The sequence below is a fragment of the Procambarus clarkii genome, chromosome 4 (assembly GCF_040958095.1).
Source record: "Procambarus clarkii isolate CNS0578487 chromosome 4, FALCON_Pclarkii_2.0, whole genome shotgun sequence".
Classification (NCBI taxonomy): Eukaryota; Metazoa; Arthropoda; class Malacostraca; order Decapoda; family Cambaridae; genus Procambarus; species Procambarus clarkii.
The window spans coordinates 27,430,704-27,457,517 of record NC_091153.1 but is presented as its reverse complement, the minus strand read 5'-3'; the positions used below and the strand labels follow the sequence as shown (position 1 = coordinate 27,457,517).

The window sequence follows — 26,814 nt, the reverse complement described above, 5'->3', positions numbered from 1 at the left end:
ACATTCAATGAAAGCAGGATCGTGTATTCCTGCTAAATCACTCAGGAGTTCAGGTAGGATATCTCTTACGAGATCGTGCGATGCGTGGGAGGAGGAAAGGAAGGCTGATAGGGCAATCTGGGAGGCTGTGCGGACACCAAGGACACCGAGTATAACAGGAAGGGTTGCTTGCTTCCACTGCGAGTCGTCCAATGGCAGGTTCAGGACTTTCACCAGCATGGACCTCAGAAGGCTGTCATAAACATTTATTTTAGGGCTGTTGTAGGATGGAAAACATCTCAGAAAGTAAGTCAACTTAGGGAGAGATAGGCATCTTGTGAGAAGGAAGAAAGCATCATGGGCATCGATCATGTCAGTCTTGTCCAGCATTCTCCTTAGATCAGCGATTTTTGCATCCAGGACCGCCTCGATTGCTTGCGGGCGAATGGGGGTACCCAGGAGGGTGCAGTCACGTGGCTCGACAACGAAAATGTCTGGAAGAATATTTTTTATTTGGGCAGTGATGTCTGGGTTGCGGAAGACTATTTCGCATTTGGATGCATTGAGAATGAGGCCCAAAGCTGCTCCTTGCTCCTGGATTTTCCTTATATCCTCCAAAATGGTATCCGGGGTTCTGGTGAGAGTGCCATCATCCAGGTACCAGTTGTTCAGCTCGATTGTCAGACTGTCAGTGACCACTTTGATAGCTAAGCAGAAAAGGAGGGGGCCAAGGAATCACCTTGTTGGACTCCTTCACAGGAGTCTATTTCATGCTCCCCCAAAAGAAGCTTAGAGACCCCACTGTAGCACGATCTGATGAATGGGTAAAAGGGACGGAAATGGTTGTGTACAGCCCTGAGGATTGCGTCTCTTCTGACTTGATTGAAAGCATTTTTAAAGTCAAGCTTTACTAGTGCCTTCTGGGCCGGAAGATCAGCAATGTAAGCCCGCGCTGCATGTGCTGCAGCTTCACAGCCTAGGGGGATTCCAAACCCGAGCTGATTAGCTTTCAACAAGGTTGCCGCTTCCTGACTGATAGATCTCACTGCAGCCTTAGCTACGAGGCGTGTTGCCAACGGCAATGGGCCTGACTCCCCTATCCTTCTTCTTTAGAGCACAGAGTGCTGCTCCATAAAAGAGAGGCCTACTGTCCTCTGGAATGCCGCCAGCCAAACACATATTGGAGAATCTGGTAAGTTCCACCAGAAGGTCCTTTGTGGCATCTCCAAGCACCGGGTTCAGCATTTGTTTGATGTGCTGGGGTTTTAGGACTGTAAAGCCCCCTGCTGAACCTGTTGGGAAAGACATGGCTGCTTTGTACACCTCAGATTCTCGAGCAGTCAAAGGTTCTATGCCAGTATTGTTTTCCTGGGGATTCCTGCTGCTATCTGGGGCTCTGGGTGGGTGTTTGCCATGTAGAGCCTGTGCTGTCCTGGCGTTCCTGGGGGCAATGGTGTCATCGCTGGTTATGATTCTGATGGCACCTGTGGTATTGCCCTCTTCTATTTTCATGGTGATCTGTGCTCTCATTTTGCGGTTCTCAGGTGAGCTATTGTTGGTCAATGGTGTCATCGCTGACTGACACCATATTCTTTTTTTAGGTGAAGAAAAGAATATATATGTATATATATATATATATATATATATATATATATATATATATATATATATATATATATATATATATATATGTATATATATATATATATATATATATATATATATATATATATATATTCATATATATATATGAATATTCAGGCTTGTTCGCATTTGTGTTCCTCACGTGTGCCCCAAAGAATGAGGTGATTTGGTAAAATGCTATGCCCAAGATTACTATCCGAGTGCTGGCGGTGGGGTGGTTCAAATAGCCTCGGCTATCACCTCATTTTGTCCGGTCGTGATGGTCAAGTGGATTAAGGCGTCTTGTACATACCAGTTGCGTTGCTCCTGGGAGTATGGGTTTGAGTCACTTCTGGGGTGTGAGTTTTCAGTTTTATATATATATATATATATATATATATATATATATATATATATATATATATATATATATATATATATATATATATATATATATATATATATATATATATATATATATATATATATATATATATATATTTATATATAGATATTGTGGTGTACACTGGCAGCAGGTTTTCTTTTATGCATGTCTCATTGAATACGACAGCATATTCCATATTTACTATTTTCTGATTTAGGGCTTTTATCCCTCTTACTAATGGTCTTGCATCAGGGTTCAGCTGGAAGAGGAGTTCATCAAAAGTCATGTTGTTTTAGGTAAAGACAAGAATTGAATAACTTAAGAATATATTACACTAATTATAAAATCGTACAACGTTTCGAACCTCCATGGTTCATTCTCAAGTGAAAAGAAATTACAGATCTTGTTAAATTTATACCATTACGGGGTCAGGTGATAAAACAGTAGAATAAAGGAAAAGGAAAGGGGATAAATAGGGAATAAATGGGGGACGAAGCACATACAAAGATTAATCAGGTGTATTAGGCCTGTTATGTTGAGCAGTGTCTTCTGTGTTGGCATCGTTATATTCCGGTCATGTCCTTACTCTCATGGTGGGTAGAGTAAATAGTTCCGTGATTTGGGTGTTCATGGTAGGTTGTTCTATTCTTATGTGAATTGCTTGTTCAACATTTCTCTTGTTTGGGTGATGTCATGGGCTTTTCTGTTCTAGGTTCAGGATTATACCATCGGTCCAGGTGTCTTCTTATAGCAGCGTTTATTTCCCCGTTGCTATATCCGTTGTTCACCAATTCCTGTGTTATTCTTTCAAATTCTCTACTCACGTTGCTCCATTCGGAGAAGTGGGTAAGCGCTCGACGAATATAAGCACTGAGAACACTGGCTTTGTATCTTTGGGGGCACTAACTTTTACCGTTCAGGCATAATCCTATGTTGGTAGGCTTAGTATATATGTTGGTGCTTAAAGAGGTTCCTGTTCTTGTTATTGGTAAATCCAAGAATGGCAGACTGTTATTTTCACTATTTTCATGTGTAAATCGGAGTACTGACTCTCTCTCTAGATGGCTTTTTAGATCAATTAGTTCGTCTGAGTCTTTTACTATGACGAATATGTCATCTACATAACGGCGGTATACAGTTGATTTTTGTCTGCTATTGAGGACTCTGTCTTCGATGGTTCCCATATAAAAATTAGCAAATAACACTCCTAAAGAGGAGCCCATTGCTACTCCGTCTATTTGTAGATACATGTCTCCTTGAGGACTGATGAAAGGGGCTTCCTTTATATTTGCCTCGAGAAAACCCTTCAAGTGTGGCTCGGGTGTGTCTAATTTGGGGGTGCTCTCGTCTCTGTATACTCTGTCCAGTATCATTTCTATGGTTATGTCGACTGGGACGTTGGTAAAAGGGGATTCGACGTCCAGGGAAGCAATGATTCCATCAGGCTGTGTAGTTTTGATTAATTCTAGGAAATTTGTTGATGATTGTAAACTATAGTTGCTTTGAGTGTATGGATTTAGGGGTTCGTTAAGTCTTTTTGCCAGGTGATAGGTTGGAGTTAGTATTTGGCTGATTATTGGGCGTAGTGGGTTACCTGGTATGTGTGTCTTAACATTGCCATAGGCATATCCTAAGCCATAGTCGCCCTGGAGTTTGGTGAAATGCACACTACCTTTCTTTGCGTTGATTGCAGTAATAGTTTTGTTCACTTTGCGTTTAAGGTCTTCCACTGGGTTCCTCGTGATTCGGTGAAATTTGGTGTCATCACTAAGGATGTCGCTAATTTTGTTCATGTATTCTTGGGTAGGAAGCAAAACATATGCTGTTGTCTTGTCTGCTTTTCTTAGTGTTACATCTTTCAGATTTTTTAGTTGTTTTGCTGCTTCTTTGAGTCGTAAATACACAATGCACCCAGAAGAAGCACTGGTGCATGGTGCTTCTTTTGCACCATGCACCAGGCAAAAGAAAACAATACCAGAGCCACCCAGCTCTCAAACTGGGCACATGGAATATAAGGACCATGACACCGGGTCTCTAGGAAAATCTACTGGAAGTTAACGACGCCCACAAGACAGCTGTGATCAACAATAAACTACGCAGGCTCCAGATGGACATAGTCGCCCTGCAGGAGACACGTCTGCCCGCGACTGGCAGCATAAGGGAGAAGGACTTTACCTTCTTCTGACAGGGCAAACCTCTAGAAGAGGTAAGGGGACATGGCGTTGGCTTTGCCATTAGGAACAGGTTTTTAGGGTCCATAGTATCGCCCGCGGAGGGGTCTGCAAGGATCATCAAACTTAAGCTTCATACAGCAGCAGGAATGGTAAGCCTCATGTATGCCTATGCACCAACACCGACCTCCTCTACCGAAGCGATGGACAAGTTCTATGATGACCTCGGCCTAACTCTCAGAGACATACCTCAACAAGAGCCAGTCTTCCTCCTGGGAGATTTTAATGATAGAGTTGGTTCTGATCACAGCTCTTGGCATTCCTGCCTGGGCCAGTTTGGATTTGGGAAGATGAATGAGAGTGGGTAGCGCCCCCTGGAGTTCTGCTGCCGTCATGATCTCTGCATCACCAATTCCTTCTTCGACACCAAGCCCCAGCATAAGGTTTCCTGGAGACACCGCAGGTCTAAGCATTGGCACCAACTCGACCTGGGGCTTACAGAGCGAAGCAATCTGAGAAACGTCAAACTGACCCGCAGCTTCCAGAGCGCAGATTGTGACACCGACCACTCTCTCGTCGTTTGCAGAGTAAAGTTCCAGCCCAGGAAAGTCCACAGAGCAAAGAACGAGGGAAGACCACTCATTAACGTAAACAAGACCCGTGACCTTCACAAGGTGGAGGAATTCACTGCTGCACTGGTAAATGCCCTTCCTGTACCACCCTGCGATAGCGCAAGTGAGAGGTGGTCACATCTCAGGGGCACTATTTTCAACACAGCCATGTCCACCTTCGGTAAGAGGCAGAACAAGTCAGCAGATTGGTTCGAGGCCAGTGCAGAGGAACTGTTACCCCTCGTAGAGGAAAAGAGACGTGCTCTCTCATCCTACAAGAACCTGCCCTCAGAAAGGAACCCTACAGGTTCTCCGTACTGCCGCAGTAGAGTTCAACAAACTGTGAGGCGCTGTGCTAACTATTACTGGCTTCGACTCTGTTCCAGCATCCAGACTGCGGCCACTGTCGGCAACAAAAGAGGCATGAACGAAGGGATCAAACAGGCAACAGGACCAACACAAAACAGGACGGCTTCTCAGAAGTCAGCCACTGGAGAGATCATTAAAGACCGTGATCAACAGATGAATCGCTGGGTGGAACATTCCGAACTCTACTCCAGACAGAACTTGGTCAGCGTAGAGGCTTTGGATGCAATCGAGTGCCTATCCATCATGAAAGAACTTGATCTTGAACCAACTGTGGAAGAAGTTGAGAAAGCAGTGGACTGACTTTCCTCAGGGAAGGCCCCAGGAGACGACGGGATTCTGCCTGAAGTTCTCAATACTTAAAACTGAGCTTCACGATCTTCTGTGCCAATGCTGGAGGGAGGGCTTGGTGCCACAAGACATGAGAGATGCAAACATCATCACTCTCTACAAAAATAGAGGTGACGAAGCGATGTCAACAACTATCGCCGCATCTCCCTCCTCAGCGACGTCGGCAAACTCTTTGCCAGGGTAGCTTTGTCAGGCTTCGATTCTTGCCGAGAGAGTATACCCTGAGTCACAGTGTGGTTTCCGAGCAGAGAGGTCGACAACTGACATGATGTTCTCCCTGAGACAGCTTCAAGAAAAGTGCAGGGAGACGAGAAAAGCTTTGTACATCGCCTTCATTGACCTTACATAGGCCTTCAACCTCGTGAGCAGGGACGGACTTTTCAAGATCTTGGCCAAAATTGGCTGCCCACCCACCATACTCAGCATGATACAACCGTTCCACAAGGACATAAAGGGGACAGTCGTGTACGATGGCTTAACTTCTGAACATTCAACATCAACAGTGGTGTTAAACAGGAGTGCGTTCTTGCTTCAATTTCAACACTGTTCGGCATCTTCTTCGCGATCCTCGTCAAGCAGATCTCCGTACAAGATCTGATGGAAAGCTCTATAATCTATCCAGACTCCGAGCAAAGACAAAAGTACAGATGAGAATCCTCAGGGAGTTCTGCTTCGCCGACGACGCAGCGATCACCACACACAGCAGAAGGCCTGCAGCAGCAGCTCAACCGCTTTGCCGCAGCCTGTTCCGCATTCGGCCTGACAATCAGTCTGAAGAAGACACAGGTGATGGGACCAGATGTCAATGAGCTACCCTGTATAAATATAGCACACTATGTGCTGGAGGCAGTTCACGAGTTTGTGTACCTGGGCTCCACAATCTCAGACACCCTTTCCCTGGACACTGAGCTCAACAGGCGTATCGGGAAGGCCACAACAACACTGGCCAGGCTCACAAAGCTCGTTTGGGAAAATGCCAAACTGACAGTGCACACCAAGGCACAAGTCTACATGGCATGTGTGGTGAGTACACTTCTCTACGGCTCGGAATCCTGGACCCTGTGCTCTTGCCAGGAGAGACGGCTCAATACCTTTCACATGCGGAACCTGAGATGCATCCTTGACATCACGTGGAAAGACCATGTCACCAACAACACAGTACTCGAGAGAACAGGAGTCCTTTCAATGTTCACTCTCCTGAAGCAGAGACGCATGCGATGGCTGAGACATGTCACACGCATGAACGATGGACGCATACCGAAGGACCTCTTGTATGGAGAACTGGCATCAGGAAGGAGACCCACCGGAAGACCTCAGCTGCATTTCAAAGATGCCTGCAAACGCGACCTCAAGCAGATGAACATCAATACTTGGGAGGCAGCAGCTACAGACAGATCTGCCTGGAGATGCAAAATGCAGAAGGGACTCCAGCAATTCGAGGATGAACTGAAGAGGCAGGCGGAGGATAATAGAATTCAGACGAGGTCTGGACCACTGTCAGACGCACCCCCTTCGGCGTTTATCTGCGCTCGCTGCAGTCGGGACTGTCATTCTCGGGTTGGCCTTCACAGCCACAGCAGGCGTTGCATCCAACTAGACTACAACAACTAGACATCCAGGGTACAACTCCATAACCCAACGAGATTGACGAATGCCTACTATAGGTTACGTAGTAATTGTAATTAAGAAGGAATAAAATGCTTATCTTCAAAAACTAAGACGGTTAGGTTAGGTCGTGGTTTTTTATTCAGCTTTTCAGGTAAGCTCAAATATTCACAATATATTTGACAGTACGATTTAATACTAATTGTAAATAAGTACAATTCCTGACTGGCATACATAGTACATAATTTCACTTATGGGGCTGTTACATTTACCTCCCCATTTTTGGAGGACAGGCTGATCGATGATATATTTGTATGTGTGAAAGACCTCCAGGAACTGTCATGATTAAAGGATCTACTTTTGCTGAACTCAGTGCTTAACTTTATCCATGACTTAGGCATCGATGGTGCACTCACTTTCCTCAATGTCTACGTGAACCAAAGACAACACTTTCAAGACAGAAGTTTATACTAAGCCCACCAACATTGGAATGTGCATGAATGGTCACTCCGAACGCCCAGCCAGATATAAAACTAGTGTAATAAGCGCATTTACATACTGAGCCCTTACTCATTGTTCTGACTGGCAAAACATTCACACGGAACTGGACAGAAGCCTTCAAGTACTAATAAACAACGGGTACATGAATAGGGAAGTCAACACCTATATCAGAAGGTATTTAGAAAAATGGAATAACAGAACAACAGCAACAGTAAACACTCCCTATCATAAAACTGTATTACAAATCCACTATGAGCAAACAATACAAAACTGAAGAAAGAATAATTAGCAATATAATTCCTATTGGTGTGGAGTATTATTTCTATCTCCAATTTCTTCTGGTAAAGTCTTGGGTTGGAGAGGTAGTGGCAATTCAATTCAAAGGCTGCTACCTCTAGAGGAACAGCCCCAATAAACAATACAACTCTTTCGAAAAAGCAAACGAGGTATACCAACATCCATGCCTCAGTGAAGGATGCCACCTTCGATATACTTACATTGATTTGACCACCACAAAGCTTACGAGAAGACTGACCTGCCATCTACAAGCTAGTGGCCCTAGAAACCATATGCAAAATGAACATAACACAACACTCGTTAGGAACATGTTAGTAGAAAATACAACAATCCTGGCATCTGCCACTGACCAGAAAAGACTGCAAATACTGAAGGCTATACTCATAAAAGAAAACTACCCTAAATATACAGAGTAACGACTTTGATACCATTTCTACGCTCAAATCCAGACCTCACCATACAGCACCGGATAACGACATTACCAAGTTCTTCCCGCCCACCGCCTTACCAATTGTTTGATGGGATCCATCCCTATTATTCTCCTATCTCTTTACCTATGTGTGATTACCTAACCTTAACCCCCCCACACAACTTCACCTCTTTCAAATGTGTATTTAATTGACATGATAATGGTCCAGGACAGACCGAAACGTCGTCGTCTCTTCATCTTCTGGTGTGTGGCTTGGTCATGTGTATTTAAGATAAATTGGCACATTGTATTTTCATTCTTTACGTAAAGATGTTCCAGAGTGGGACGATTACGTACTATAAAAAAATACCTTTCAATAATGATTCGTTTCTTAACCATGCATTTCGGTAACTTGATTGCTCTTCTTAATCCAGAGAGTAAGAAAATAGCTTGACGTATACAAAGATTTTAGAATAAGATCAACAATGCCATCAATGCGGTCATGTTTAACGAAATATATATATTTTCAATTCAAAAATTTAAAATTCTCAGAAATGTCACTTGATATTAGCAATATGATCATCAAATACATAGTCAACTCACAGGTTGCCTTGGTCCTCAGTGATGATGCATACTTGATGGCCATCCGCTTCAGGTGAAAAGATTTTAGTCCAAACTTTGCTGTCCAACTTCGATTATCTTTGATTACTTTGGCCAATCTTACCATGTCATGGATATTTGCTGAAATTTTGATATATATAGCATTAGTATAAAAATATAAAAACACTAATGTTATAAAATGCTTTTCGTAAATTTGAACAATAATTTTTACACACAAGCCATAGGAGGCCATTATCCTAGTGTTTTTTTTCTGTGGCATTCATCTTCCAAACACTGATGGAAGGTATTCGTTTACCTTCTTCTCTGCCTATCGGCTAAGATCAAAGTGTAGTGTAGAGTGAAGATTTGGTGAGAGGAAGGTAGTCTAGATTACCTCAGCATTAACTTGATCCTCCCTTCATGACCAGTGCCTATGTATGGTGAGGGGGGGGGGTTGATCCCCCCTTCATGACTAGTGCCTATGTACTCACCTATTTGACTCACCTATTTGTGCTTGCGGGGATTGAGCTTTGGCTCTTTGGTTCCGCCTCTCAACTGTCAATCAACTGGTGTACAGATTCCTGAGCCTACTGGGCTCTATCATATCAACATTTAAAACTGTGTATGGAGTCAGCCTCCACCATATCACTGCCTAATGCATTCCATCCGTTAACTACTCTGACACTGAAAAAGTTCCTTCTAACGTCTCTGTGGCTCATGTGGGTACTCAGTTTCCACCTGTGTCCCCTTGTTTGCGTCCCACCAGTGTTGAATAGTTTATCCTTGTTTACCCGGTCGATTCCTATGAAGATTTTGTAGGTTGTGATCATTTCTCCCCTTACTCTTCTGTCTTCCAGTGTCGTAAGGTGCATTTCCCGCAGCCTTTCCTCGTAACTCATGCCTTTTAGTTCTGGGACTAGTCTAGTGGCATACCTTTGGACATTTTCCAGCTTCGTCTTGTGCTTGTCAAGATACGGGCTCCATGCTGGGACCGCATACTCCAGGATTGGTCTTACATATGTGGTGTACAAGATTCTGAATGATTCCTTACACAGGTTCCTGAACGCTGTTCTGATGTTAGCCAGCCTCGCATATGCCGCAGACGTTATTCTTTTTATGTGGGCTTCGGGAGACAGGTTTGGTGTGATATCAACTCCTAGATCTTTCTCTCTGTCCGTTTCATTAAATACTTCATCTCCTATTCTGTATCCTGTGTCTGGCCTCCTGTTTCCACTGCCTAGTTTCATTATTTTGCATTTACTCGGGTTGAACTTCAATTGGACCATTCACTCAGTCTGTCTAGGTCATCTTGTAGCCTCCTACTATCGTCCTCAGTTTCAATCCTCCTCATAATTTTTGCATCATCGGCAAACATTGAGAGAAAAGATTCTATACCCTCTGGGTATAGAATCATTTACATATATCAGAAACAGTATGGGTCCAAGGACTGACCCCTGTGGGACGCCACTCGTAACGTCTCGCCAATCTGAAACCTCACTCCTCACACTGACTCGTTGTCTCCTGTTGCTTAGGTACTCCTGTATCCAACAGAGTACCTTCCAGTTCACTCTAGCCTGCATCTCCAGCTTTTTCACTAGCCTCTTGTGTGGCACTGTATCAAAGGCTTTCTGACAATCCAAAAATATGCAGTCTGCCCACCCTTCTCTTTCTTGCCTTATTTTTGTTGCCTAGTCGTAGAATTCAAGTAACCCTGTGAGGCAGGACCTGCCATCCCTGAATCCATGTTGGTGCTGTGTTACAAAGTTCTTTCGCTCCAGGTGCTCCACTAGCTTTCTTCACACAATCTTCTCCATCAGCTTGCATGGTATGCAGGTTAGGGACACTGGCCTGTAATTCAGTGCCTCTTGTCTATCCCCTTTCTCGTATATCGGGACTACGTTAGCTGCTTTCCAAATTTCTGGCAGTTCCCCTGTTGCCAGAGATTTGTTATACACTATGGAGAGTGGTAGGCACAGTTCTTCTGCTCCTTCCTTTAGTATCCAAGGGGAGATTCCATCTGGGCCTATAGCCTTTGTCACATCCATCTCTAGTAAACACTTCCTTACTTCCCCGCTGGTAATCTCAAACTCTTCCAGTGGTTCCTGGTTAGCTATTCCCTCTCTTATCTCTGGGATTTCTCCTTGCTTTAAGGTGAAGACCTCTTGGAATTTCTTATTCAGTTCCTCACACACTTCCTTGTCGTTTGTAGTGAATCCTTCTGCCCCTATCCCTAATTTCATAACCTGTTCCTTTACTGTTGTTTTTCTCCTGATGTGGCTATGCAGCAATTTAGGCAGAGTCTTTGCCTTGCTTGCGATGTCGTTTTCGTATTGTCTTTCTGCCTCTCTTTTCATCCTGACATATTCATTCCTGGCATTCTGGTATCTTTCTCTGCTCTCCAGTGTCCTGTTATTCCTATAGTCTCTCCATGCCCTTTTACTTTGCTGCTTAGCTAGCCTACATGTCTGATTAAACCATGGGTTTCTCATCTTCATTTCACTGTTTTCCATTTAGGCTGGGACAAACTTGTTTGCTGCGTCCTTGCTCTTTTGCGTGATGTAGTCCATCATATCTTGGGCCGTCTTTTCCCTGAGCTCTGTTTCCCATGCTATATCTTTTAGGAATTTTCTTATCTCTTCATAGTTTCCCTTTCGGTATGCTAACCTTTTGGTTTCGGTATCCCTCCTCGAGTTCAATAACTCTTCTTCAATCAGGTACTCAAACACCAATACACTGTGGTCGCTCATTCCTACTGGGGCCTCAAAACCGATTTCTCTTATGTCAGAGTCGTTCAGGGTGAAGACCAGGTCGAGTCTCGCTGATTCGTCATTTCTTCTCATCCTTGTGGGTTCTCTGACATGCTAGGTTAAGAAGTCTCTAGTCACCACCTCCAGTAGTTTGGCTCTCCACGTATCCTCACCTCCATGCGGTTCCTTGTTCTCCCAATCAATCCTTCCGTGATTGAAGTCCCCCATGATGAGCAGGTGGGATCTATTTCTACAGGCAGCAGAGGCTGCCCTCTCAATTATAGTGTTAACTGCCATGTTGTTGTTTTCGTACTCTTGACTGGGTCTTCTGTCATTTGGTGGAGGGTTACATATTACTGCTACTACTATCCTTGGTCCTCCCATTGTCAAGGTGCCTGCTATGTAGTCTCTGAAAGCCCTCACAGCCCGGGATAGCCATCTCCTTAAAACTCCATTACTTTCTCATAAGTAGGGCCACTCCGCATCCTCCCCTACCTTCCCCTCTCTTTCCTTATTACTGTGTACTCCTGGGGAAACACGGCATTTGTTATGATTCCAGAGAGTTTTGTTTCAGTGAGCCCAATTACATCTGGGTTCACTTCTTGTGCTCTTTCCCTTAGTTCACTTGCCATGCTTGTGATCCCATCTATGTTTGAGTACATTACCCTGAAACTGACTCTCTTCTGCTTCTCCTCTAGGGGGAACCTGTGGGGTCTGGGGTGAGCGGGAGCTGGGAGGATCTGGTACGGGGAGACTGGTGGAGGAGGAAGGGCTTGGGGGGGTGGGGAGGAGGCGGAGGATAGGGGGGGTGGGTGAGAGGGGGACGGTTGGGGAGGTGGGAGAGAGGGGGAAGGTTGGGGGGGTGAGAGGGGGAGGGTTGGGGGGGTGAGAGGGGTAGGTTTGGGGGGATGGGGGAGAAGGGGGGGTTTGGGGGGCAGTAAAGGGGGGAGGGCTTGAGGGGCGTGGGGGGAAAGGGAAGGCTGAGGTGGGTGAGGAAGAGGGGAGGGTTTTGGGAAGTGGTGGAGAGGGGAAGGCGTAGGTGGGGTAGGGGAGAGTGGGGGGCTTAGGGGAGCAGGGGAGAACGGAGGGCTTGTGGGTGGGAGAGACGGGAGGGGATGTGGGAGAAGGGAGGGCTTGGGGGGATGGGGGAGAAGGGAGGTCCTGGGGGGAGGGGGAAGTGGGAGGAGGGTGGGTGGGTGGTGGGAGGGTGCCTTAGGTAGGTACTTAGTGGGGAGCTGATAGGGGTTGGGGCAGGTAGGGTGTCTGTTGGGTAGAATGTAGGGGTGGTGCCGCACTCCCTGTGGCTAGTGCACTGTTTGAGGAGGGTTCCCCACTCCCCTCTGGGATTGTAGGGATCGGGGTTGTGGCTCCCTGATTCCTTTCTCTCTCCCTTCGCTGCTTCCTCGCGCCCTGCTGCCTGCTTTATCTCTTCCCTTGTCATATCCCTCTGTATGGGATATGATATTCCCTTGCCATATCCCTCTGTGCCTATGTATGGTGAGGGCGGTTGATCCCCCCTTTATGACTAGTGCCTATGTATGGTGAGGGGGTTGATCACCCCCTTTATGACTAGTGCCCATGTATAGTGAGGAGGGTTCATCCCCTCTTCATGACTAGTGCCTATGTATGGTGAGGGGGTTGATCTCCCCTTCATGACCAGTGCCTACGTATGGTGAAGGGGGGCTGATTTCTTCTTCATGACTAGTGTCTATGTATGGTGAGCGGGGTTGAACTCCCCATAATGACCAGTGCCTATGTATAGTGAGAGGTTGCTTCCCCCCTTCATGTTCCTGGCCTATGTATGGTGAGGGTGGTGGGTTTAATCCCCCCTTCATAACTAGTGCCTATGTATAGTGAGGTTGATCCCCCTTTCATGACCAGTGCCCATGTATGGTGAGGGGGTGGTTGATCCTCCGTTCATGACTAGTGAACGGGGGATCAACCCTTGATCCCCCGTTCACTAAGATCAAAGGATCAAAGATCTTCCCACTTTTATGACCAGTGCCTATCTATGGTGAGGACTCCCTGTATGGTGGGGGGGGGGGGGTGATCCCCCGTTCATTACTAATGCCTATGTATGGTGAGGGGGTTGATATCCCCTTCATATCCAGTCCCTATGTATGGTGTGTGGGGGCTGATCCCCCCTGTTGTTATTGTTGTTAAAGTTTCGCTACCTGGAACAAAAAGTTCCAAGTAACACGGGCTATGTTGAGCCCGTAGATAGTTATTGATCCCCCTTTCATGACCAGTGCCTATGTACGGGGAGGGGGTTAATCCCCCCTTTATGACCAGTGCCTCTGTATAGTGAGGGGGGGGGGGGTTGATCCAACCCTTCATGACCAGTGCCTATTATTAGTGAGTGGGGGTTGATCACCCCTTCATGACCAGTGCCTATGTATGGTGAGGGTGGGTTTGATCCCCTCTTTATGATCAGCGCCTATGTACAGTGAGGGGGATTGATCCTCCCTTCATGACTAGTGCCTATGTATGGTGAGGGGGTTTCCCCCCCCTTCATGACCAGTGCATATGTATGGTCAGGGGGGGTTGATCCTCCCTTCATGACTAGTGAATATGTATGGTGAGATGGTGAGGGGGGGGGTTGATCCCCCATTTATGACCAGTGCCTTGATCCTCCCATGTATGGTGAGGGGGGGGGGGGTCTGTTCTCCCCTTCATGACCAGTGACTATGTATAGTGAGGGGGGGTTGATCCCCACTTCATGACCAGTGCCTATGTATGTTGAGGGGTTGATCCCCCCTTCAAGACTAGTGCCTATGTATGGTGAGGGGGTTGATCCCCACTTCATGACAAGTGCCTGTGTATAGTGATGGAGCCGGTCGGCCGAGCGAGGGAGCCGGTCGGCCGAGCGAACAGCACGCTTGACTTGTGATCCTGTGGTCCTGGGTTCGATCCCAGGCACCGGCGAGAAACAATGGGCAGAGTTTCTTTCACCCTATGCCCCTGTTACCTAGCAGTAAAACAGGTAAGTGGATGTTAGTCAGCTGTCACGGACTGCTTCCTGGGGGTGGAGGCCTGGTCGAGGACCGGGCCGCGGGGACACTAAAAAAGCCCTGAAATCATCTCAAGATAAATTCAAGATAACCCCCTTCATGAGCAGTGCCTATGTGTGGTGAGGAAGGTTGATCCCCCCTTCAAGACTAGTGCCTATGTATAGTGAGGGGGTTGATCCCCCTTCAAGACTAGTTCCTATGTATAGTGAGGGGGGGGGTTGATTTCTCCTTCATGACCAGATCCTATGAATGGTGAGGGGGGGTTGATCTCCCCTTCATGACCAGTAACAATATATGGTGAGGGGGAGGTGATCCTTCCTTCATGACCAGTGCCTTAATCCTCCCACGTATGGTGAGGGGGGGGGGGGTTGATTCGTCCCTTCATGACCAGTTCGAATGTATGGTGAGCGGGGTTAATACCCCCTCCTTCATGACTAGTGCCTATGTATCGTGAGGGAGGGGGGGTTGATCCCCCCATCATGACCATTGCCTATGTATAGTTAGGGGGTTCATCCCCCCTCTTCATGACTAGAGCCTATGTATAATGATAGGGTTGATCCCCACTTCGTGTCTATGGCCTAAGTATGGTGAGGGGGAGGGTTCATCCTCCCCTTCATGACCAGTGCCTAAGTATAGTGAGGGGGTTGATCCCCCCTTCCTGACCAGTGCCTATGTATCGTGAGGGGGGGAGGTGGTTGATCCCCCCTTAATGACTATAGGCCTATGTATAGTGAGAGGGGTTAATTCCCCCATTCATTACCAGTGCCTATGTATGGTGAGGGGGGGGGGTTGATCCCCGCCCTTCATGACTAGTGCCTATGTATGGTGAGGCGGGATTGATCCCCCCTTCACGACTAGTGCCTATGTATGATGAGGGGGTTGATCCCTTCTTCATGACTCGTGCCTATGAATGGTGAGGGGGGCTGATACCCCCTTAATGATCAGTGCCTATGTATGGTAAAGGGGGTTGATCCCTCCTTCAAGATCAGTGCCTATTTAAGGTGAAGGGGGTTGATCGCTTCTTCATGCACAGTGCCTAAGTATGGTGAGGGGGGTTGATCCCTTCTTCATGACTCGTGCCTATGAATGGTGAGGGGGGCAGGTCCCCCCTTAATTATCAGTGCCTATGTATGGTAAAGGGGGTTGATCCCTCCTTCAAGATCAGTGCCTATTTATGGTGAAGGGGGTTGATCCCTTCTTCATGACTAGTGCCTATGTATGGTGAGGGGGGTTGATCACCCCCTTAATAACCAGTGCCGATGTATAGTGAGGGGGTTGATCCCCCCCCCCTTCATGACCAGTGCCTATGTTTGGTGAGGGGGGTTGATCGCTTCTTCATAACCAGTGCCTATCCATGGACAGGGGGGGGGGGGGTTGATCTCCTTCTTCATGACTAGTGCCTATGTATGGTGAGGGGGGTTGATCCCTTCTGCATGACTAGTGTCTATGTATGGTGAGGGGGTTGATCCCCCCTTAATAACTAGTGCCTGTGTATGGTGAGGGGGGTTGATCCCCCCATCATCACTAGTGCCTAGTTATTGTGAGAGGGGGTTGATTTACCCTTCATGAACTGTGCCCCTGTATGGTGAGGGGGGGGGTTGTTCCCCCCTTCATGACCAGTTTGAATGTATGGTGAGTGGTTGATCCCTCCCTTCATGACCAGTTCGAATGTATGGTGAGGGGGTTGATACCCCCCCCCCCTTCATGACCAGTGCCTATGTATCGTGAGGGGGTTGATCCCCTCTTCATGAATAGGGCCCATGTATGGTGATCCTCCCCTTCATGACCAGTTCCTATGTATGGTGAGGGGGGTTGATCCCCCCTTCATGACTAGTACATATGTATGGTGAGGCGATTTGATCCCCCCCCCCCTTCATGACCAGTGCCTATGTATGGTGAGGGGGTTGATCCCCCCTTTCATGGCCAGTGCCTCTGTATGGTGAGGGGGGTTAATGCCCCCTTCATGACTAGTGCCTATGTATGGTGAAGAGGTTGATCCCTCCTTCATGACTAGTGCCTGTGTATAGTGAAGGGGGTTGATCCCCCCTTCATGACCATTTTGAATGTATGGTGAGGTGGTTCATCCCCCCTTTCATGCACAGTGCCTATGTATGGTGAGGGGGATTGATCCCCCCTTCATTACTAGTGTCTATGTACAGTGAGGGGAGTGATCGCCTGTTCATGACCAGTGCCTATGTATGGTGAGGGGGTTGATCCCCCTTCATTACCAGTTCAAATGTATGGTGAAGGGGGGTTGATCCCCCCTTCATGACCAGTTTGAATGTATGGTGAGGAGTTGATCCCTCCCTTCATGACCAGTTCGAATGTATGGTGAGGGGGGTTGATACCCTTCCCCCCCCGCCCTTCATGACCAGTGCCTATGTATCGTGAGGGGGTTGATCCCCCCCTTCATTACCAGTGACTATGTATCGTGTGGGGGGGGGGTTGATCCCCCCCCCCTTCATGACCAGTGCCTATGTATAGTGAGGGGGTTCATCCCCTCTTCATGACTAGTGCCTATTTATAATGAGGGGGTTGATCCCCCCTTCATGACCAGTGTCTATGTATGGTTAGGGGGGTTGATCTCCCCCTTCATGACCAGTGTGTTACGAACCCGATTCCACCGTCAGAGTTCGGAGCAGCGACGTCAATGCCATCTGTGAGTCCGCTCCAGAATCCCCCACAACTTGGACGACGCCATCTAGTGGTGACAGGATTATACCAGCAAGAGAGGCTAGATTCCTGTCCTAGTCAGCTTTAGAGGCAGCTGGTGCTGACCTCGGGTGAGGTGGTGCTTAGAAAATCAGCGCCATCTATTGTAGGAGTAGTTGTATGTCTATGTCAGAGTCTGTAAGTGTTGTATCCTAGTGTCCCATGTACTGACCAGTGTACAGATGACGTGTCTGTATCCACAGAGTCGACGTAGGGCTGCTGTGGTACGAGGACAGTCAGTCTACCCAGGGCAGTCAATATCTCTCTACTCCATTCTGCTTTACGGAAGCAGTGAGCCGCCGCCGGAGAAGAATTGTGTAGTGTGTTATTGTCTGCCTGTGAAGTGGCAGTGACAGAATTCGGCGTACCTGGGACTGGCTAACGGAAGAGACGACTGACAGTAAGTTGCTACGGAGGAGTGTAACCAGCGAGTTGCAAGAAGCTCCTGCCAGGGGTTCGCTACCCTTGTAGTTGTTCGTGAAGAGGGCCAGCAGCGCGAGGCTGATATTCTCTGCCAGCTCCAGGCTGGAGAGTGAAGGTGTATGTGCATGAAGAGCACCTAGTGAAACTGTGTTTTGGCTGGCTCGTGGCTAGGGTAGACACGTTGGTGTTTCCCAGTACTGGTTGAGGACGGTACTGTGTTGAGGAAACACGGTAGCTGACAAGACTGCATCGATTGATCATCGAATAGCGTTTAGTGTCCTATAAGAGAGACTTTTGTGTACATATTAAGTGTAGTAATACTTCCTTTAGGATTATATATGAGGTGATGGGAAAGTGATTATATATGAATATATTGATAATTAATGAAGTGTAGTATTTAATGCACCACCCCCAGTGTGTTTTTACTTGCATTACCGAGCTCACTCCTTGAAAGCCACAACTAACTTGGGGTTGGATACCAGAACTTTAGTACCTCCAGAAAAGAACCCGGTTACGACCCATTGTGGCGGTAACACAGTGCCTATATATGGTGAGGGGGTTGATCCCCCCTTAATGACTAATGCCTATGTATGGTGAGGGGGGTTTGATCCCTTCTTCATGACTAGTGCCTATGTATGGTGAGGAGGGTTGATCCCTTCTTCATGACCAGTGCCTATGTATGGTGAGGGGGGTTGATCCCCCCCTTCATGACCAGTGCCTATGTATGGTGAGGGGGGTTGATCCCTTCTTCATGACCAGTGCCTATGTATGGTGAGGGGGGTTGATCCCTTCTTCATGACCAGTACCTATGTATGGTGAGGGGGTGGAAATTCTTGGTGTAAAAAGGTGTAAAATGTTAAAAAAAAAACAAGAAATATCATAACATTAATAACCTATTAGTTATGTCATACTAATATTTTCGTGCCATGATCAACCATCACCCTTAAGCCTTCATCTCCCTTTCCCCTCATCCTCTCTCCCTTTCCCTCATTCCATTATCCACTTGCAGTGCTGCTCCTCTGACGACCACTAACATCACTTGCCTTCCCTGACAACCACTGACACCACCTTCCTACGTGACAACCACTGACACCAATTGTCTCCCTTGGCAACCACTGACACCACCACCCTCCCCTGACAACCACTGACTCCAACGTCCTTCCCTGGCAACCACTGACACCACTTGTCTCCCCTGACAACCACTGACACCACTTGTCTCCCCTGACAACCACTGACACCACCTCCCTCCCCTGACAACCACTGACACCACCTCCCTCCCCTGACAACCACTGACACCACCTCCCTCCCCTGACAACCACTGACACCTCCTCCCTCCCCTGACAACCGCTGACGCCACCTTCCTCCCCTGACAACCGCTGACGCCACCTTCCTCCCCTGACAACCACTGACGTCACCTGCCTTATGCGGTAAATATTATTGAAGCTACCGTATATATATATATATATATATATATATATATATATATATATATATATATATATATATATATATATATATATATATATGAGCTACTGTAGTTTATTCCTTCCATACAGTGGTATCAAGGAAAGTGGTGTTGCTTTATTTTGGTGTGTCAACTTGTGCTGCGACTATAGGACTAAACCTGAATTACACCTCTAAATTTTTGGGGTCGACCTATGCGCCAGATCGACTTCTACGCCAGCATATGCGTAATTATTATGTTGAACTATAATTTTGCCTGAAACGCTATGCATGTTAGGGGCTTTATACAAATATAACGAATGTAACCAGTGCTGCATTCAGGAGAATCGCAGAGTTTCTAATAATTTTTGAATATGGTGTTCAAAACTTATAATTAAAACATACCATAGTCACTGGTTTTATATATTTGTTCACGAATGACTGTTCACCAAATTTAACTTCAAATTTTCGCTGTAAATCTTGTGTTAGCTTAAAGACTTCCCAATATCACTATAGCATTTAGTACGTGTTAGTGGCTTCACAAGACTGCACATGCACTGTAGCATCCACTGAACAAGACACTTACAATACCAGGATCACATTTCCTAAAAGCCAGCATCATCTCTTCTGAAACTCACCTCAAATGTTCTTTGACTACACCAGCTATTAAAGGTTTCAGGCCTAGATGAACTATCACTGTCTCCTAGATGAAATAGTATTGTGTCCTACATATAATATTACTAATAATATATATATATATATATATGCGAACAAGCCTGAATGGTCCCCAGGACAATATGCAACTGAAAACTCACACCCCAGAAGTGACTCGAACCCATACTCCCAGGAGCAGCGCAACTGGTATGTACAAGACGCCTTAATCCACTTGACCATCACAACCGGACATAATGAGGTGATAGCCGAGGCTATTTGAACCACCCCACCGCCGGCACTCGGATAGTAATCTTGGGCATAGCATTTTACCAAATCACCTCATTCTTTGGGGCACACGTGAGGAACACAAATGCGAACAAGCCTGAATGGTCCCCAGGACAATATGCAACTGAAAACTCACACCCCAGAAGTGACTCGAACCCATACACCTCATTATGTCCGGTCGTGATGGTCAAGTGGATTAAGGCGTCTTGTACATACCAGTTGCGTTGCTCCTGGGAGTATGGGTTCGAGTCACTTCTGGGGTGTGAGTTTTCAGTTGCATATTGTCCTGGGGACCATTCAGGCTTGTTCGCATTTGTGTTCCTCACGTGTGCCCCAAAGAATGAGGTGATTTGGTAAAATGCTATGCCCAAGATTACTATCCGAGTGCCGGCGGTGGGGTGGTTCAAATAGCCTCGGCTATCACCTCATTATGTCTGGTTGTGATGGTCAAGTGGATTAAGGCGTCTTGTACATACCAGTTGCGCTGCTCCTGGGAGTATGGGTTCGAGTCACTTCTGGGGTGTGAGTTTTCAGTTGCATATTGTCCTGGGGACCATTCAGGCTTGTTCGCATATATATATATATATATATATATATATATATATAATATATATTTTACTTATTTACAAGAAGCAACATTGGGTTTGTGAGACTACATAATATTGCCGGTTTTACATTCTTGTAAAGGCACTAACACGCATAGCGTTTCGGGCAGGTCCTTAATCTAACAGATCAGGTAACATGAAGAGATACATTGTACGAAAATTTGACATCAACATATAACTACAATATAGATTGACGGAGGTGATTACAATGCTGACAACCCGTTCTCGCAAATTCGTAAAGTCAATATTGACTTATTAACTACGTGCATAGGTGATATACTAAACATAATAGATACCCTTAAAAAGATTGATAGAAAACACCAACCATACCTAACCTTGTTAGTATCTTAAGATAAGCATCTTATTGCTTCGTAATTACAATTATTACTTAACCTATACCTATTATAGGTTAGGTAATAATTGTAGTTACGAAGCAATAAGATGCTTATCTTAACATACTAAGTAGGTTAGGTAAGGTCGGTGTTTTCTATGAATCTTTTTAAGGGTATCTATTATGTTAAGTATGTCACCTATGCACATATTAAATAAGTCAATATTGACTTATTAAATTTGCGAGAACGGGTTGAATGCTGAAGATGCCTGGCTTAAGTACTTGTATTGGGGAGTTGTGAGCCCAAAATACGGTGTGAGTTAAAAGCACAAGATAGGAAACTATGAGGATGAAATTAAGTATTGTTTGGTTGTACTTTTGAATAAGGCATAGGTTGGAAAAAAAGTTCCTTCATTAGGAAGTGACTACAATAGACTGGGTCCTTTTATTTGCAAAAAAGTGTTTGTACAGATTTAGTTAGACTCTGTTGATATCAAAGAGATATTTATTTCTGGTGTGATGCTCATGGATTCTATTACACCTATCAAGGAAAAGTTTCAGATCAGGATTAGCATTTAGGAACAAGGTTTTGTATATGTAAATAGCACAAGATAATGTGACCTGCCTGACAACCACTACCACCACTTGCCAATATATCAATATTACAATACTGTATATCAAAAAATCAGTATTACTCGTACATGTATGGTGGATTATCTATCAGATTATCTTTAAGGTTACAGTATTCCGATTCTATATCTTTCCCCAATTAATTATTTAAATGAAATGTTTAATATATGATCTTCTCATATAAAACTAAAGCAAGAAACCACTTTACAATACCAATCTTAATATATAAAAAAGCCTCAGGTGTTACAGCTCCTACCATAGCATTACTCTACAACAATATCATTCAATATAAAAAAGAAATAAGAATAAACGATACCTAAAAAAATAAGATCAGAAAGGAAGTTCATTGGTGGTCACATTGACAACAAACTAAACTTCAAGTGCATATAAAAAATATAAGAAAAATATTTTGTTTAAGTTAATGGCTGTCTTAGGGTCAAATATATTAATCTTGGACAAATCCACAAGGGCCGTTATGAGGGTTCTAACTGTGTATTGAAGGGCGAAGAGGTAGAACAGCTTGTTGACAGAGCCCGGGTGTATGGGGGGAATTGGGTAAAACCCAGGTTTGTCTCTCAAAAAGGCTGCGGGATCCGTGTGAGAGCAGTAGCACTGTCGGTTGCAATTCTTTTAACCATGTCATGAAGCAATCGACTAAGGAGCGTCTGGTATCATCCTGGACGTAAGTTCAAACCCTCATCACGGCCCTTGTGGATTTGTTCATTTGATGTATCACGCTATTGTGATTTCTGTGTGTGTATTGATCTTGTATTGCTAATATTGATTCACTTAAGACATAAACACTTTTATGAAAAGCAAAAGATTCAAGCATATCAAAGCACAGTAAATGGAGAAAAACAAATTTAATGATGTTAAAGTGGCTCTGTTTATCATTATTATATGCATATAATGTCAGAAATATGTTGAAGCACTGTTACTTGCCTTCTTTTTTAAGAAACTGTTTCTCCAAGAGAGAAAAGCTGACCATGCTGCAGATGCCATAATGTAAGGGCCTTTGAGCCGTTAATATTGCTGGAGTGAAATACAAAATCGGCGAGTTGTGTTTGGTGTTACTTTCAATATACTCATTGAGACAGGGAGGAAGGTTATTCCTGGGCACAAGACCTGGACATTCATCCCATGTACAGGCTGGAAACAGGAAATAATGTTTACTAAATCCTGAAATAAAAAAAAAAATGATCTGATGAATATAAATGTATGTCATCATAATTTTCCATTTTATGATTGTAACTTTTCCTCTGTTGCCACTGGTTGAGAAGGGAGGGGGGCAGTTAGTGTTCATAATAAACAAATCGAATTATGAAACTAATTTACTCTACATGTAAGTTGCTTAGTTTAGAGACTCTACTTGGGGTCGGTCTCTAACCCATTGTTGATATATAAATATATCACTAGTAGTTTTTATATACCTTCTTTAATGACCATTGCTAAACTATGTAACTAGGTTATCAAGACTGTAACTGGCTTAGTTAAATTTATTTTAAATTTAATTTAACTTTAATTTAGTCTTAAGGTAAGTTACTAAAAAACTTACCTTTAGACTACACAGCAAATCAGCAACAGGGAACCTCATATATGTACTTCACAATATAAACTAGGAATCTGAACTCAAACAATACACAGGATATAAATTCATTAGCCGACATATTTCTCTCCAAAACTCTAAGCCTCTACAGCATACCCTGTCCTCTCCTCACCAAGCAAGTAACTGCCAAAAGATTAAACAATCCCTGGCTCAAAAGTACTTAAAGCAATTAACAAGTAACACGAATAAGAAAAAAAACATGGGATTGGCCTAGTTACAAAAGAAGAAGTTAAGAGATACTCATCCATACTTACCAATATAAGACGAAGAGCTAAAGTTTCCTTTTATGAGAATAGAATTATTTATTTATATACAAGAAGGTACATTGGGTTTATGAGAGTACATAACATGATGTGTTTACATTCTTGTAAAGTCACTAGTACGCACAGCGTTTCGGGCAGATCCTTAATCTAACAGATAATATTAAGTAGGTAATTTCAAGCAAAATTTAAGAAATGTTAACAAGTACAATGTAAGAAAAATTGACAAAGAATAGTAGGCACATTAAAGCACATAGATAACATATATAAGAAGACAGCAATGATCACAATGGTAAAGTTGAATGGCTTAGGTACATATATTGTGGGATTGGTAGCACACAATGTGTGTTCAATATATCAACCATGTTATAAGATGATATCAATGATTACTGAGTTGCCCGGTGCTAGATTTAAAGAAGCAATTGGAAATATGAAAAATACATGGAAAGCCATCTCTAACATCCTAGGGTCTAAACATCAGTCACATAACAAGCAGATAAAACTCTCCAAAGATGGTTACACACTTGCAACAGACTTAGAAATTTCAACCAAATTCAATAACTTCTTTTCATCAATTGGTGCTAACCTTTTAGAAAAATCTCAAAGACCCAGACACATGTTACTACATGTCCTGGGGACCATTTCAGGCTTGTTCGCATGTTACTACATATATCACAGGCAGTTATCCTAACTCTCTACTCCTTTCACCAGTCAGCCGACAGATATTATATCCATAATTCAATAGCTTTAAAACCAAAGCTGGGAACATTAGTGAAATACCATCTATGGTGTATAAGTGTCCTGCCCCCTGCACCACCCATAGCTCTGCTATTCGACAAATCTTAAGTGTCATACTTTTCCTGATATTATTAAAAAAGCAAGAGAGACGCCAGTTCATAAAGAAGGCGAGACGGCTAACATAAATAATTACAGACCAATATCAAATCTATATATACTTTCAAAAATATTTGAAAAAAAAAGTATTTACAAACTGCCCTATTCCTATTTTGTAACACTCAACATATTAAGTCCCTGCCAGTTTGACTTCCGTTCCCAAAAGAGTTCAGTGATGCCATTATTAGTCTGTTTAATATAGTCTACACACCCTTGACAAAAATGAGTTTCTAATTGGCCACTTCATTACACTGGGAAAGGCCTCTGATACTGTTAACCATAACTACCTTCTAAGGGGCTTGGTGCTCAGAAATATTCGTCCAAATATGAAATATAGTGAAAATTTTTAAACAAATCTCCAACTTATTGGCTTCAGCGTCGTGAATGTTTCATCCCAATATTTTCAGAAATGGAATTTAGACGATTTTTTTTTAAAGAAGAACGTTTTGTAGATAAGGAGAACAGCTCATGTTAATTGGATCTGAAAAATAATGTAGTAATTAAGTGATGTAATCACCTGTCCGACGCCCAAAGAAGAAGGATAGTAGTAAGAAGTGTCCACACAGTGAATATGTAGCTGGTGACTATCTAGTATTACTGAGTAATACATAATAACACAAATAATAAGGAGTAAGTATATTATTATGCCCTATTTTGTTATATATCATATAAATACATTGTGATTTTTTTCTCATTTGTTTATTATCTGATTTTATTGTAACTTCTACATCATGGAAAGTGCGTACCAGTAACTATGTGAAGCTAGAATAAAATTAGTAAACAAATGAATCAGTCACAACTGGTAGGACCTGGGACATTGAATTCTTTGGGCTGACTTTTTCACAGATTTCAAACTCTATTTTCTTTGTCTCTTTAGGTTGTATTGATGATTAGAGACCAGATTAGGGCTTTATCACTAATATAAAGTCTTAATATAGATCCCACTAAATCATAATAAGTATCCCTATATTTTGTTTAGTTGTGGAGGTTATTTTTTCTTGACTTCAGTTCAGAACATATTGAACTACAACTTTCACATATTCGAGTACGAATGCCAAGCAATATTTATTAAAACTTACAAGATATGTCATCAATTAGAATACTACATTTATTATCAATAAGCTTACCTTCATTTTTCTGTATGAACAGAATTTTCACTTTTAAAAACTGAATGAAAAATTCAGTTTCTGTGCGATTATCACCGTTTTTTTTACATATTATATGCAAAGCTCGAAGTTCTAAGGTTTCTGTTGATCGTTTATTTATAAACCCATAACTTTGGGAGTTATACATTTTTGCGTCTAAATTTTGCACATATTTTGAAGGCCAATTTAACTATATTGTTTAAAGTAAACTATACTCTTAAACTAAATTTTATAAAATAGAAAATTGATGTTGTATGCCACTCTGAACCCATAATGAATAAAATAAAAATTGGTGACATTTTAAATAAGATACTCTAATATGAAACTGAATTTTTTCTGTGTTTTTAATGTTTTAATTTTTTTTTTATTTTCTGTTCACGTTATGATGTTGATCCATTAGGAAAAGTTGAAGCATTTACCCTGCAGATTATGCACAAAACGTTAGAGAGTGTTTGAGGAAGGTTAATAAATAGTTGATCAATTATACACCGGGCCCCTTGAACTTCACCACTATGGTGTCCGAGGACTTGCTCTGAGCTTTATTCGTTCCTATCTCAGTGACAGACACCAATATGTAGCCATCAGCAACATAACCTTCCTCACTTAACTTTTACCAGCAGGAGTGTCACAGGGCAGCATCTTAGAACTTCTGTTTCCTATATACATCATTAACTTTCCAAATGTTTCTAACATTCCTAAACATATACTATTTGCTGACGATACTACCATCATCTATTCTGACCCTAACCCCATACACTAAATAATAGCCCGGTGCATGTGGAGAGTTTTCTAAATATGAAATATAGTGAGATTTTTTAAACAAATCTCCCGTTGTTTGGCACCAGTGTCGTGAAAATTTCATCCCAATATGTTAAGAATTTTATCTTTTACGATTTTGTTAAAAAATCAATGCGTATGCGACGGGAAGGAACCGGTACTGATAATAACGATAACACCTCCAATTTTCTGGCAATCAGCGATAAAGAGATGAAAGGGCCTACCCGATGAACGAGGAAGACAAGTAGTAGTAAGGAGGGTATACAAAATGGATATGCCACTGATGCCATCTGGAGGACCAGATTTCCCACATAATTATGAGCTAGTATGTTATTATGCTGTGTTCTATTATATATCATGTAAACAATACTGCACAAATACTGCCCAATGGCA

The 26,814-nt window shown here is 43.8% G+C and overlaps 1 protein-coding gene across 3 annotated transcripts in view; it reads right to left on the bottom strand.

The window, feature by feature from the left end:
* Window positions 1–26,814, bottom strand: part of LOC123750961 (uncharacterized) — a 335,999-nt gene that overhangs the window by 29,895 nt on the left and 279,290 nt on the right. For 2 of the 3 annotated variants that reach the window (XM_069333325.1, XM_045733062.2), the window contains exons 6-7: window positions 22,682–22,918; window positions 8,902–9,039 (exon numbers count right to left, since the gene is read on the bottom strand). In XM_069333325.1, the coding sequence (XP_069189426.1) occupies window positions 8,902–9,039; window positions 22,682–22,918 (375 nt within the window). The remainder of the gene's footprint in view (window positions 1–8,901; window positions 9,040–22,681; window positions 22,919–26,814) is intronic. The other variant, XM_069333336.1, reaches the window with a different exon arrangement.